Raw genomic sequence first — 13788 nt, forward strand, 5'->3', positions numbered from 1 at the left:
CAATATATAAGTAGAACTGCTAAAATGGGACTTAGAGGAATTAAAGTGAACCCTTGCAATTGGCAGTGGTGTGGGCCCAAAACCAGCTGTCATTTCAAGCATTTGCAAATAATAACTTTGACTCTAAATATACCCCAATGTATCATCAAAAACACTTAATCAGCATCTCACACACTGATTAAAAGAAGTTGGGTGAACAAACATTTATATAACTTAGAGTTCTAGAAGTGTAAGGACCCTGGCGTTTATGTTCCCACTTCAAAAGCCTTAAAAATACCAATTACTACTTTTATTAGCCAATTGTTGCGTTTTTGATTCAGTGATACATATTGTAGATACACTTTATATTTAGGTGGGCTCTTACTGTACCAGCTAGCTGTTTGCAGCTGACTAGCTGCCAATAGTGGTCCAGACCTTTCTCTGCATCATCTTGCGATGACTACAACTCTGGTTTCTTTTAGCCTGGCAAGCCACACCCATTTTCTCTTTCAAGAAAGTGGGTCTGGACAGGCGTCCATAGACAGTGATTCTGCTCTGGCCGAAAACAGGCCGGCCAATCAAATTTGTCTATTTGCGTGACGTCGTCTTTTTTCCCGCAATGACATAAGTCATTCACTACTGTCACTCTTCGGCTGGATGTTGGATTTTTACTCCGTCTCCACAGAAAAAAAACAAAAAAAATACTTCAACGAGTCGCATTTCTGACGTCACTCCGTTCTTCGCTCATTGGTTCATTCCACTGTCTGTTAGCTCAGGTTTGCCCTGCCTCAGAAATGCAACTGATAGGACGGGTGACCAGACTAATGGATTTCCAGACAAGGTTTCTCTAATGCTCGTACTAACTAATCATAAAACCATTTATTTATTTATTATTTATTTATTTTATTTCCGAATATCACTGACAAAATTTTGTGATAAACATGACCAAAAAAAGCTACAATTTTTAGAGTTGACTTAGCACTGGGGCAGCAAGTCTTGGGCGACATCTTGCGAGATGATGCAATCAGCTCGAAGCTTGTTGCGCAACATTTAAGAGATTTTTATGGCAGATGGCATAATTGTACAAATCCCAAGGCAAATGTGAAGGTTTTCCTGTGTTTTTTTTTAACTTCCGGTCTTCTTTCTCCATCTATTACTTGAATATAGGGACCTCAAGGTAAACAGGGTTTGGCCGGCCTCGGTGGCGCCGATGGGCCTCCTGTAAGTAAAGTTCCTCTTCACTTCGTTCAAAATGCCAACTAATAATATTGTATTCAACTAAGGACATCTTTGTTTGTTTGTTTTTTAGGGTCATCCAGGTAAAGAGGGTCCTCCAGGAGAGAAAGGAGCAGCTGTAAGTGTTTGTGTGGTATTTAGGCTTGGTACCGTGACAAATGAATTATGTACCGTCGTGTTTTTATATGATAATAAAATAGTTGGGTAGGCTTGCATACCAGAAAAACCACAGAATTCAAACCGAGAAACCTTTGCTGGTTAATTTTGAATGTAAAATATTATTTATTTATTTATTTTATTTTATTTTATTATTATTTTTTACAATTTTTAATTGTAAGTGTATTTTTTTTTATCCTTATATATAAATTGTCTTTCTAAAAAATATATATATTATTTTGTTAGCAATTTTTATTTATATTAGTCACTCAAATGTTTTTTTTTATATAAAATGTATGTATTTTGTATTTTAAAGGTTTTTTTTTACTCTGAACTTTAATTGTGTATGTTCGGTATACAGTATTTGAGTTTTTGTATTTTTGCTTTTTTTAAATGTTGCCCTGCACTTATCGTTTTTTTTTTAATTTTTCACAGAGTGTGTTTCTATTTTTCACCTAAAATATTTTCTAAATACTTTTTAAATATTTTAAATTGTTTATACAGTATTTATATAAATTTAAAAAAATATGTACAGTAATTTCCATGAAATGCTGAATTTGATATTTTAATGTATTTTGAATTAGTGGTGTAAACTATAATACAATTTCAGCAACGTCAAGTGACAGAATTACTTGGATTCTATTCAACTAGTCCCCTGTTGCTAAGCAGAATTCATGCGGCATTATTATTTCTGCCCAATAAAAGAAAAATCCAGTCAAACTTGGGGCAGAGAATTCCACAGCCCCAACGTAGTAGCTGAAAAAGGGACAGGGAGTGTTCAGCAACAAAAAATAGCACTGTTAAGGATTTATTGCTCCTAAAAATAACATGCTTTTTTTTTTTAGCATGCTGCCGTATGCTGGATGTAGTGGTCCGCTGCCCATTTTGTCCGTTTTATACACAGTATATGGAACGCATTGCGTGTGACCTTAATATGAGAGCATTTCACCTGACTTGTTGATTGCCTGTAATTGGGTCCAGCTTCTTGTCAGTCTTTTCCACATGTGTAACCTTTTACATACTTCTGGGAAATCAATGGGAGTATATCAAATAAACTACATTTTTCCACGTCCTTAGGGTTTCTCTGGACCAATGGGATCCATCGGCTACCCCGGACCTCGTGGCGTCAAAGTGAGCGCTCATCACACCTTGGACAAAACTGATCAATACATACAAGAAATTCAGATCTAACTTGATTTGTGGTTTTCTGCAGGGAGCAGAAGGAATCCGAGGCCTGAAAGGTGGCAGAGGAGAAAAGGTAAACATGTGTTTTATGTCTTCCAGAAGAGCAGCTCTGTTATTGGCAAAGATAAGAATATTTGATTGTGTAGACGACCACTAATCGTGCAAAAGGAATGATCTTTCTGGAAGGGCTCAACCACACAATTGAGCAATAATAACCTTTGTGACCAGATTGTTTGAATTGACTTGGCCATTGTGTGTATTTTAAAATCTCCAATGCAAGCAGCTAGATTTACTGTGCGGTTACATACAATACTGCACTGCGATGAAATGAGTCAAAGTTATGGTCCATTGTGACTCAGGTTGCAAAAAGAAGTAGGGAAAACAATTTTGGGAAACCTTCCATGGAAAAGGGGGATATTCAGTTGGACACTTTTCAGGTCAATGAATGGGAATTACTGGAAATTGATTAGCTGTCCAATTATTTTACAAACTGTAATGTCCTAATGAACCAACATTAATATTCAAAATTATGAAATTATTCTATAGCTATGTATGTATGTATGTACGTATGTACAGTACAGTACAGGCCAAAGTTTTGGACACACCTTCTCATGCAATGCATTTTCTTTATTGTCATGATTATTTACATTGTAAATTCTCACTGAAGGCATCAAAACTATGAATGAACACGTGGAGTTATGGGGGGAAACAAGGTGAAATATGTAAAAACAATATGAAAAAAAAGCTAATATAATTGAAAACATGTTTTATATTCTAGTTTCTTCAAAATAGTCCCTTTCCTTTCAAGAGTAGTCACCTGAAATGGTTTTCCAACCGTATTGAAGGAGTTCCCAAGAGTGTGCAAAGCAGTCATCAGAGCAAAGGGTGGCTATTTTGAAGAAACATGTTTTCAGTTATGTGACCTTTTTTTGTTAAGTACATAACTCCACGTGTTCATTCTTAGTTTTGATGCCTTCAGTGAGAATCTACAATGTAAATAGTCATGAGAATAAAGCAAACACATTGAATGTGATGTGTGTAAGTGTAATAAGGTTTCAGAACTACAATGCTGCACTTTTCTTTCTGAACACCAGATGTCGTTAGAGTAACACACATGTTAAATCAAATGTGGTTTTGCTGTTTTAATCCAAAGTACCACTAGGAGTCGCTGTCGATTATTACTCAAGCTTCCTGTATTTCTGGCTTATGCCAACAACTATACGGTCTCATCAATATATTGATTGATTTGATTCCATTTAGGGAGAAGATGGCTTCCCTGGCTTCAAAGGCGACATGGGCCTCAAAGGCGACAAGGTGATTTTCCAAATGTTTTCACTTTAAATTGTGTCAAACATCCAAATCAAACTCAATACTAATAAGAATTTGTTTTGTGGGCATCCAGGGTGAAGGGGGTGCACTGGGACCCCGAGGAGAGGACGGACCCGAGGGCCCCAAGGGCACATCGGGACCCAACGGAGATTCTGGCTCAATCGGTTCAGCTGGAGAGAAGGTATAGCATCCGATCACATGCTAAGACTGACATCCAAATTAAAAAATAATTTGTGGTTTCTTCTGTTGTTTAGGGAAAGCTCGGAGTGCCCGGCTTGCCCGGATACCCTGGAAGACAAGGGTCCAAAGTAAGTGGCATGAATGTGTTTTTTTTCATTACTCAACCTGATTGACTGGAAATTAATATTTGACCAGACCTGATTGTGACAGATTCAAGACTGGAAACTTCTGCACTCCAATTCTTAATTTTTTAATGTTTTTAATTATGTAAATTTTATCTAGTTTTTTTTTTTAAGGGTATTTGTTAGAATGAAAAATTTAGCTACACTTACTTTAATTACTTTGATTGTTTTATATTATTGCTTTTCAATTAATTTTAGTATTAATTACATTTGAATTTTACATCTAATGTGTTAATTTTAATATTTGCGCTTTTATTTCTTTTATTCCTTCATTTATTTAAGTGCATTTTCTTAATTTTACAATAAATTTTAAAAGTGAGAATTTAGATTTCAATGTAATCCTGTTTTAATTAGTTTTTGATTTAATTCACTTTTTTTAGTCTTGCAACTTCTTCCTATTGTGCTTTCATTCATTCATTCATTCATTTCTAACAGACACATATTTTAAATTTTTGTTTTACTTATTTTCTTTGAAATCATTTAGAATTTTTTTTTTTTTTACTATAATCCTTATTGTAATCTGTTATTTATGCAATTATCATATGATTTATTTATTTTTTCAAAAGTAAATCTACTTGGGTATTGAAAAGCAATGAGAAAACCCCGGGAAACGGTTTCTTTCTTTCTTCTTTTTTCTTCAGATATTCTGGATTATTGTATATAATTAATGTAATGTATAATTATAATTAGATAATATATATAATTATATGCAGTAGCAAACAAATAGAATGTACAGGTTTATATGTATTTGAATGTATTATTATAAATATGAGTAGTGGTAGCTACAGTATAAGTAATTGTTTAAAAGTCCACGTATGTCTTGTCTTGTTGTTTTTGACCCGCGCCACATTCCAATTTGCTCTTTGTGTTTTTCTTGCAGGGCTCCAATGGCTTCCCTGGTTTCCCCGGCTCCAATGGCGAGAAAGGCGCAAGGGTGAGCTTTGTTTTACGTATGTTTATGACAAGCCCAGCTAATGGCTTTTTTTCCAGAACATTTTAAACTGGTGTGCAAGTAGACAACTATTAAAAATATACACATTGTTTTAAGAAAGATTTAAACTGTCATTCAAGTAATAAGTGAGCATTTCTGTGCTTTAAATCTAGAAATACTTTGTAAAATAAAACTACCCACCCTTGTCTGACAAAAATATAATGGTGACGTAACAGGAAGGAAATATAATTCAAATACTTTATTGTATATATATTTGTTATTTTTCAGCATTTTTACTTTTTTGGGGGGACAAAAATGTATTTATATTTGTAATTCTATTTTCATAATACCATACATATGAATAGGTAGATTGGCCCCTCTTGAGCTCTCCATTGCCTTCGATGGGAACGTCGCCCCTGCCAACATGGCTGTATGCACGTAGCCGGATTTACTGAGTATCTGTGACAACAGCAGCACAACCTGGAAATACATGTCTGTTAATTGCACGACAGCTCCAGTAAACAACATCAGTAAACAACATCTGTCAGTTCTTGAACTAAGACAGTAATAACAAAAATTCACATATATAATTAACACTCATTGAGATTTGAGACACAAACATCTTTTTTTTCTTTTTGATTCTTCAAAAAACGCTGTTTAAATAAATAAATAAAAGTTAAAAATCTTTTTATTTTTTAATCTGTGAATAGGTGAATGTGCGGATGCCGATCCGTGAGTAATGGGGGGAGGGTGTAGGGTTCCACAGTACTGTAAAAATGTTTTGAGTGGACTACACTGTAGTTTCTGTCCGTTAAATACAAAATTCATGAAATGTTGGTCAGTTATATCGAGGTTCGGGTGTATATATTTTATAATACTTTGTTAATTTACAGTATTTTCACTTATTTATGATTGACTGTTTGAGAAAAAAAGCTTACAAAAAAATGTAACTATTGCGGTTTCAGTTAACGTTTTTACACAGTGAATATGAATTTTGTTGTATTTTTGGCATTAGTAGTTTTTTATTTGTATAATGTGTTTATTTTTGTTTAATTCAATCTTTATTTTCAAAGTAACCATGCAAAAAATGTTAAGATAATTGTAATTGTACAATGTACACATTTGAATTTTTACAGCTGATTTTTTTGTCCATTATTTTGAATCTATCTTGTTTAGTTAAATCATTAAAAATTTGATAAAATTAATGTAATGCTTTATTCAATTAAATTAAATACACAATAAATTTACGGATCAATACCATATTATTTTATTTTGTATTTTATTATGATCCGTTTTAAATGTTTTCGTTTGATTTGCTTTATTTTGTTTAAAAAAATCATCAGAATTTCACTTTAATTTAATCTTTTAAAAAAAAAACATATTTTAAATTTCATCCTTAATTTTTTTTTTCCCCCCACAACCAATCATTTGGATACATGGCGGTCATCTCAACAACACACGTTTACCGTTTGTTTGTCCAGAGATGCTCACGTGATATTAAAGTTCTGCCAAATCATTAAAAATGATTTGAAGCCTGTTCTGTTGTTGTTTGTGTCTCTGTCAGGGAGTTGCTGGCAAATCCGGACCTCGAGGCCAACGCGGCCCAACGGTAGGCAATTTCGTACATCTGAATCATAAATGATTCATGCTGCCCACACAATAATAATAGTCACATTTTGGATCAGATCAATTTGCTGGGTGGACACTACGCATTCATTAATTCCCTACATAATATCGACATAATATTTATTTCCTCCGATGACCATAGTTTGTATGTGCAATGATGTGTGTGTAGGGTCCACGTGGTGGGCGTGGTGCCAGAGGACCTACAGGAAAACCAGGAGCAAAGGTGATAAATCAATTCATTTATGGACTGTGTGATTTAGTCTAAATGTGAATTGAACTGCAGAAAGCTGATAGTGTGTTATCTTTTTGTCCTCATCAGGGCACCTCAGGCAGTGATGGACCTTCAGGACCACCCGGAGAGAGGGTGAGATTTATATTTTTTTATTATTATTATTTGAATTAATCTCTTACTTTGTACATTTTGTATGCAGTATTATATGGAAATTGAATGGATGGATAGATGTGGGCGGGGGGGTATCATGTGTCATGAAATTGAATTCCATTTTATCAACCACTTCTTCTCATTAAAGGGTCCTCAAGGACCCCAAGGACCTGTAGGCTTCCCCGGACCAAAGGGACCCAATGTACGTGATTGCAATCACAGTGTTAATAATAATCTATAGGTTATTATCCTGATGATGATGTATTTGGCTCTCCACTCTACGCGTAGGGCCCACCAGGAAAGGACGGGCTGCCAGGTCACCCAGGACAGAGAGGAGAGACGGTCAGCATTAATCTTAATCCCCCTGAATTCCCAATTGACCTTTTGCTAAAACACATCCCTGGATCTGCTGACAGGCCAATCACAAGCTTTTTTTTCAGTTAGCCAGCTAAGCTAACGATCTAGCATGTTGACTTGGAAGAAAACTGAGCTGTTTCGTCCCATTTCAGGGTTTCCAAGGAAAGACTGGACCACCAGGACCTGGAGGCGTTGTTGGACCTCAAGTAAGTCCTTTTTATAGGAGCCAATGCATTCTATTAGGAAAAATTAGAAGGACAGGTAAAAAAATATATAAATATATATATATACATATATATATGTATATATATATATATATATATATATATATATATATATATATATATATATATATATATATATATATATATATATATATATATATATATATATATATATATATATATATATACACTGATGAGTGAATAACTTTGCTGTTCACTGTCAGGGTCCAACCGGAGAGACTGGACCAAGTGGCGAGCGAGGTCACCCTGGTTCCCCAGGCCCACCTGGAGAGCAAGGTTTGCCAGGCGCTGCTGGAAAAGAGGGTGGAAAGGTAAACGAGCACTTTTCGTAGTCATAAAAAGTCAAAGACAACAAATTATTTTGTGTGGATTGTCACAATGAAACCTTGAGCGATCGTACAGACATTTTGTGCCATTCATTTTTTCCCCAGGCATTTTTTGCACTGTTGAATGAATATACTGCAGGCCTCATTTGCTAGCGACGGACAATTGTCATCTTTGTCCCTTAAACTAAAACGACAAATCCATGAAAATAAAAAAAGGTCCTACTTAAAACCACTGTGAATAAAATTTTTGATGTATCTTAACATAAACTAATGCAATCCGTTATGTGAAATGTAGTCTCAGTATTTATATGCAGTGGCGTCTTGTCTTGTGACTTCAATTTGTTCTATGACTCGTAACTCAAATCTTTGCTCGCAACTCATGACGAAAAATGGACATACAGTAGCGACAACTCGTATCTTGTAAGTCAAAGTAACAATGTTTATCCACCAGATGGTGCAATTTTTCCTCATTTACAGCATGCAGCAAAATTGCGCCTTTTACTGGCAACAGTGCCTCCCTAATAAACTGATGAATATGTGTCTCAATTCACGTGCATGTCAAAACATTTTGGTTGTTTTAAGTCACACAACTGATTCAATAGCACAGGCTTTAAGTCCTCATCTTACAATTATTTTTTTGTGTATTTTAGAGATGTTGTTTTTTAATAACTTGCATTGTATTTTAAAACCATTACATTCATTGTACTTACCCTAAAGTGTAACATGTTCTGGCTGTCACTCAATGAGTTATTTGTCTCTCTACAGGGAGATCCAGGCCCTCAGGGGTCCGGTGGTAAGCCAGGTCCTGCAGGTCTGCGTGGCTTCCAGGGGGCAAGAGGTCTTCCAGGCGCTATGGTAAGTAACGTTCACTGAGATGTAAAAACACACAGACTTAATTTACTTCTTTTTAATGGTCGTACAAGTGTCAAAATAAGCAACATGTAAAAAAAAAAAAAGAAGGCTTAATGCATAAGTAATTGGTTCCTTTAAATATTCCTAATCATCATGCATTATACAGAGAGCTATGCCTCTCTAGTGTAGCTAAATAAGGTGACCAAAATATTAGGAACCCACACAGGTACAAATAGAGTATTTTTTTTTTAAGCAAAGGCAGAGCAGCGCTATATGAGCCAATAAATCTTTTTCACAAATCTTTTTTTTTTTTTTTTTTTTTTTTTTTTTTGCGTGTGGAATCTTCTGCTCGCTCGGCATCCTCCATGCCCGCTGGCGCTGAGGCCCGCGAATGAGTTACGGTAATGAAAGCCCTTTATTGCATCTGGGTAGCAGCCTTTTCCTCCTATGCAGTGGTGATTCAGCACAGGCGAATACACAGCGCTCACTGCAGAGTCACAAAGCCAAATGCATGAAAGCCCTCCCGAGATACAGTAGATAGACCCGGATTTCACCATGCTCATTCCTTTACCCTATATAAAGTACATTAGGTTATTAAGTTGAGGTCTTAAGGGTTTTATGGCGAGTCGTCAAATTTCGCTGGCAAGCTCCGCTCACATTCAATGATGAAAACAAACTGTTTTGTAATTTAGCGTCGCTCATCTACTTTTTTTTAATTCAGTCATGAAAATCTCTCGGGGTAAATTTGTCTTCAAAGTAGCACTGAACCTGACCTTAGGGTCTAAACTTTCCCCCTTTAAATTTTGACGTAAAATGGCCACTTAAAACCAAAACAGCAGACTTGCTGTGTCTTTTCAAGCATGGATTTTTTTAGGCTATTCACGATAGACACACCTTCCAAATTCCCATGTTGCTAAGTCATTTTAGCTTTTCCAAAAATGCCAGGGGAAGCTACCTAATGTCTAAATAAACTTAAATTAACCACATCAAACCAAAATGACTGGGAATCAATGTCATTTCCAGCATGGATTCTTCAGAGTTTTTAGTAGTTCATGTATGGTACCTACCAAATTTCATGTGGTCTTACCTACATTCAGTGACGAATCTTAATCTTCCTAATCTGTGTAGCATCAAATTTGGTAGTAAATGGGACACCTGGAAATGTCCAAAATGAACCTAAATGACTTTCAAACCAAAATGGCAGACTTCCTGCATCTTTTTCATCATGGATTCTTCAGCCTAATTTCTTCTATGCGGGTCCACATCTGACGCCAACTTTCTCCTCTCCGTGTGCTCTCAGGGTCCAGGTGGCTTAAAGGGAGGAGAAGGGCCCCAGGGTACCGCCGGCCCTATCGTAAGTAACACTGTAACACATTTGCAGCGTAAATACTTTGCTGTACTTGTTTATTGTTATTATTACAAATGTGCTGTTGGGGAATGTATGGTTTCACTGATTTGTCGCACTTAATGGACATCCTCCTCGGTAGTAGTCGTACACACTCAAGTGGAAGAGCGAACAGGATCTCTTATGGGGAAGTACTGCATGAATAAGTGTGGCTCTTGAAAAGCCTCTGCAGCAGCTGAATGGGCGAAAGCTGACTGACAGTCGACTTTGAAACGCCTGACATTTTGTCGAACCGTTAAACACGGCCTTGTTACAATTATAGCCCTAAAGCACCTCTCTAGCGACAACCCATCAGATGACAGGCGATGAAAAGAGATGAAAAGATCATCTGTGAATGAGCGCAATGAGGCAATTAGCTCAAATTGGCGGGAATATTTTGGGATGGCGAACGCAACACATTGACTTCCTGCTGTTGTGGGAACGTCAGTGAGTGTGATTGCAGCATCGATCACTCTAGCCTTTCATTTTGACGGCCAGTTTAGCCTGTGGTATCCCATAATTTTGACCAAACACAACAGCTTTGGCTTCATGCTACTATTATATATCCAACAGTGAGACATATCCATGCTGTGTTTTAAATTGCCATGAAATTGGTTGAATTTCAGCACGATCATTTGTGGTTAGCACATTTGAATCGCATTTAAATGATCCAGATTTGAATCTCAGCAAACATCTTTGTACAGTTTGCATGTTCTCCCTGTGATTGTATTGGGTATATAGGCTTCTTCCTATACTACAAAAACATGCATATTTTCTTCATTGAAGACTATAAAATCTTCAAAGTTGTAAATGTTGTTTTGTCTACAGCAGTGGTTGTTGGAGGTACCAAACCCCACCAGTTCCCTACCGAACCCAGAATTGTTTTTATTTATTTTTTCAAATTGGGTTTTACTGGTCAACAGAATGACCAGGAAGAGTAGCCTTTTCGTCGAATCTGGCTCTCTTCAATTCAGAAAGTGTTGTGTTCTTGTCTTCCCCATCACCATGCAATTTTCAATTTTCATTTAGTTTTGCTAGATAGCTAGTTGTGCTGGACTAGAATTGCTATGCTTGGCATTGCAAACCATGCAGTTAGGACGCTGATTACCATCACTCAACTCAACTCTATATTTCTAGAACCACAGCTGAGGCCGCAGATACAATGAAAACAGTAGAGGCCCCAGAATTGACCACCATGTTCCATTATACATGTGAGGTCATATTGCACATATTTGCCCAACCACTTTTTTTTCTCCTCGACATAGTTGGTATGAAGGGATTACAACAATAAAGAAATTACACGGCGTACCATCACAACTGCCACAAGTCGACTACTTGCGCAGCACAGATAGGCCAAGCAATGTAGCGTTATTGGGGCGTGTAATCACAAATCATTTGAATGGGGGTGGGGGGGGGGTCTTGACCTCTGAAACCCCTGAGACTGACTCACTCCTTCCTTGGGGTTCGATCAAACCCAGATTAAGTTCCACCGGGGTAGGGTTTGGAGTGAGTTTTAGAGGATTTTGAGGGTATGGGGTGGTTTAGGGTTAGTTTAAGGTTGGGTTTAGTGGAAAGGTGAGGGATTATAGTTAGGCGTGAGGGTTTAAATCAGGGATGGTGAGATCCGGTCCAGAGAACTACAGGTCTTGGATATTTCCCAATTCTGCATTAACCTGATAATGATCCTGTTAATTGGAATCAGACGCAGTTTGAATAGGGAAACCTCTAAAACCTGCAGGACTCCAGCTCTCGAGGACCACAGTTTGCCATCCCTGGTTTAAAGTGAGGGTTAGAATGAGGGTTTAAGGTAAAAATGTAAGGGTGAGGATTATTGTTGGGGTGAGGGATTAAAATTAAGGATTAGAAATAAAACTCAGGGTTAGATTTAAGAGTTTGGATTAGATTGAGGGAATATGGTTAGGGATTGTGGGTGAGGGATTACGAATAAAAAAAATTAAGAGTTATGGTTAGGAGTTAGGATATGACATTAGATTCGGGGTTTAGGGTATGGGTATGGGATTAGGGTAAGAGTATTAGAGTTGATTAGGGTTAATCCTGCCCCTTCCATCTATCAATATTTGCTAATGTCATTTTTTTCTATACCTGTTTCAATGTGACAGGGTTCCCCAGGTGAGAGAGGCGCGGCTGGCCCCGGAGGTCCTATCGGCCTGACGGGACGCAACGGCCCCCAGGGACCACCCGGACCGGCTGGCGAAAAGGGAGCTCCCGTAAGTACATTTTTCTCCACCAGCAGTTAATCTCGCAGGGTTCATACATTCAATTTGTTATCCGTTTTTCATGTTATTTAGGGAGAGAAAGGTCCCATGGGTCCGGCTGGCCGCGATGGCATCCAAGGTCCTGTTGGTCTTCCCGGTTCAGGCGGGCCTCAAGGCCCACCCGGAGAGGACGGTGACAAGGTGGGTAAAAAGTATTCCTAGTCACGTACGACGCAGACAATCAATTAAGTGCAAATAACTCACTTCAAGGTTGTTGTGGAGGCCAATTAAATTTGAATCCCTGGAGAAATATGTACCTGGCCAATGGCGGTCAAGGGGGCTTTGAAAAGTGCCTTTAAAGATGGAGGATGCCCTCTGCTGCTTTTGTATCGTCCTACAGGGAGAGGTTGGCGGCCCCGGACAGAAGGGAGGCAAAGGAGACAAGGGCGAACTTGTAAGTCCCTTGCTTTCATATAAAATGTTCATGTGGTTGGAAATATGAGGATGTGTCATCTTCATCAGCTTTGTAACTGTTCTTGCTTCAGGGACCACCAGGCCCCAGTGGTCTTCAGGGTGTGATCGGAGCTCCTGGTCCAGCTGTGAGTACCACTTCCCATTTTTTCCGATCATCTCAATGAGTGACCAATACAACAACAGCTAAAGAGTAGACATTGGGTTCAACATCTGTAACTTAACCCTCTTTTTTAAAAATAGTTTTGAGGTTGATGAGATAAAAGCAAACCTATACCTGTGCATTCAATGATACTGCAGCTCTGCTTACCTTTTGGCTCTGACACAATATGTATTCATGAGTGAACGAGTCCTGCCACGAATAGCAAAATTCTACAATTGTTGCCCACCCCAAAAAGTTGGGGATTGCCTGCAAGATGGCAACAAAGCACTTTTTTCTATTAGGCCAGGCGTTAGCCTGAATAACTTCAACATAGTTCCATGGGCGCCAAAAAATCTGTCTACAGGGAAAATCACAAATGCCAAACTGGAAATATGCCAACATGCATGTGTTCACTGTACTGTAGTCAGCCCGTGGCTTTGAAAATCTGGAAAAAAAAGAGAATATTAGCCCAGAATGGTTGCCAAGAAATGAAATTCGGTGATGCTATAATGTAAATTAACTGAATACTAACATCACTCACACACACACATTTGGAGAATTAGGCAACTAACAACAGATTTACTGTACTTGGTAGTGTAATTCCCCCTT

General features: G+C 37.7%; 1 protein-coding gene across 1 annotated transcript in view; it reads left to right on the top strand.

Annotated features, from left to right (window-relative positions):
* col11a1b (collagen, type XI, alpha 1b) overlaps window positions 1-13788 on the top strand; it is an 83798-nt gene that overhangs the window by 55091 nt on the left and 14919 nt on the right. Inside the window, exons 25-45 of the mRNA XM_077557308.1 lie at window positions 1147-1200; window positions 1289-1333; window positions 2449-2502; window positions 2585-2629; window positions 3817-3870; window positions 3959-4066; window positions 4140-4193; window positions 5128-5181; window positions 6743-6787; window positions 6974-7027; window positions 7124-7168; window positions 7335-7388; window positions 7475-7528; window positions 7696-7749; window positions 7992-8099; window positions 8880-8969; window positions 10267-10320; window positions 12471-12578; window positions 12660-12767; window positions 12967-13020; window positions 13112-13165. Coding sequence (XP_077413434.1) covers window positions 1147-1200; window positions 1289-1333; window positions 2449-2502; window positions 2585-2629; window positions 3817-3870; window positions 3959-4066; window positions 4140-4193; window positions 5128-5181; window positions 6743-6787; window positions 6974-7027; window positions 7124-7168; window positions 7335-7388; window positions 7475-7528; window positions 7696-7749; window positions 7992-8099; window positions 8880-8969; window positions 10267-10320; window positions 12471-12578; window positions 12660-12767; window positions 12967-13020; window positions 13112-13165 — 1350 coding nt within the window. The remainder of the gene's footprint in view (window positions 1-1146; window positions 1201-1288; window positions 1334-2448; window positions 2503-2584; window positions 2630-3816; window positions 3871-3958; window positions 4067-4139; window positions 4194-5127; window positions 5182-6742; window positions 6788-6973; window positions 7028-7123; window positions 7169-7334; window positions 7389-7474; window positions 7529-7695; window positions 7750-7991; window positions 8100-8879; window positions 8970-10266; window positions 10321-12470; window positions 12579-12659; window positions 12768-12966; window positions 13021-13111; window positions 13166-13788) is intronic.

Source organism: Vanacampus margaritifer, chromosome 2, assembly GCF_051991255.1.
Source record: "Vanacampus margaritifer isolate UIUO_Vmar chromosome 2, RoL_Vmar_1.0, whole genome shotgun sequence".
Classification (NCBI taxonomy): Eukaryota; Metazoa; Chordata; class Actinopteri; order Syngnathiformes; family Syngnathidae; genus Vanacampus; species Vanacampus margaritifer.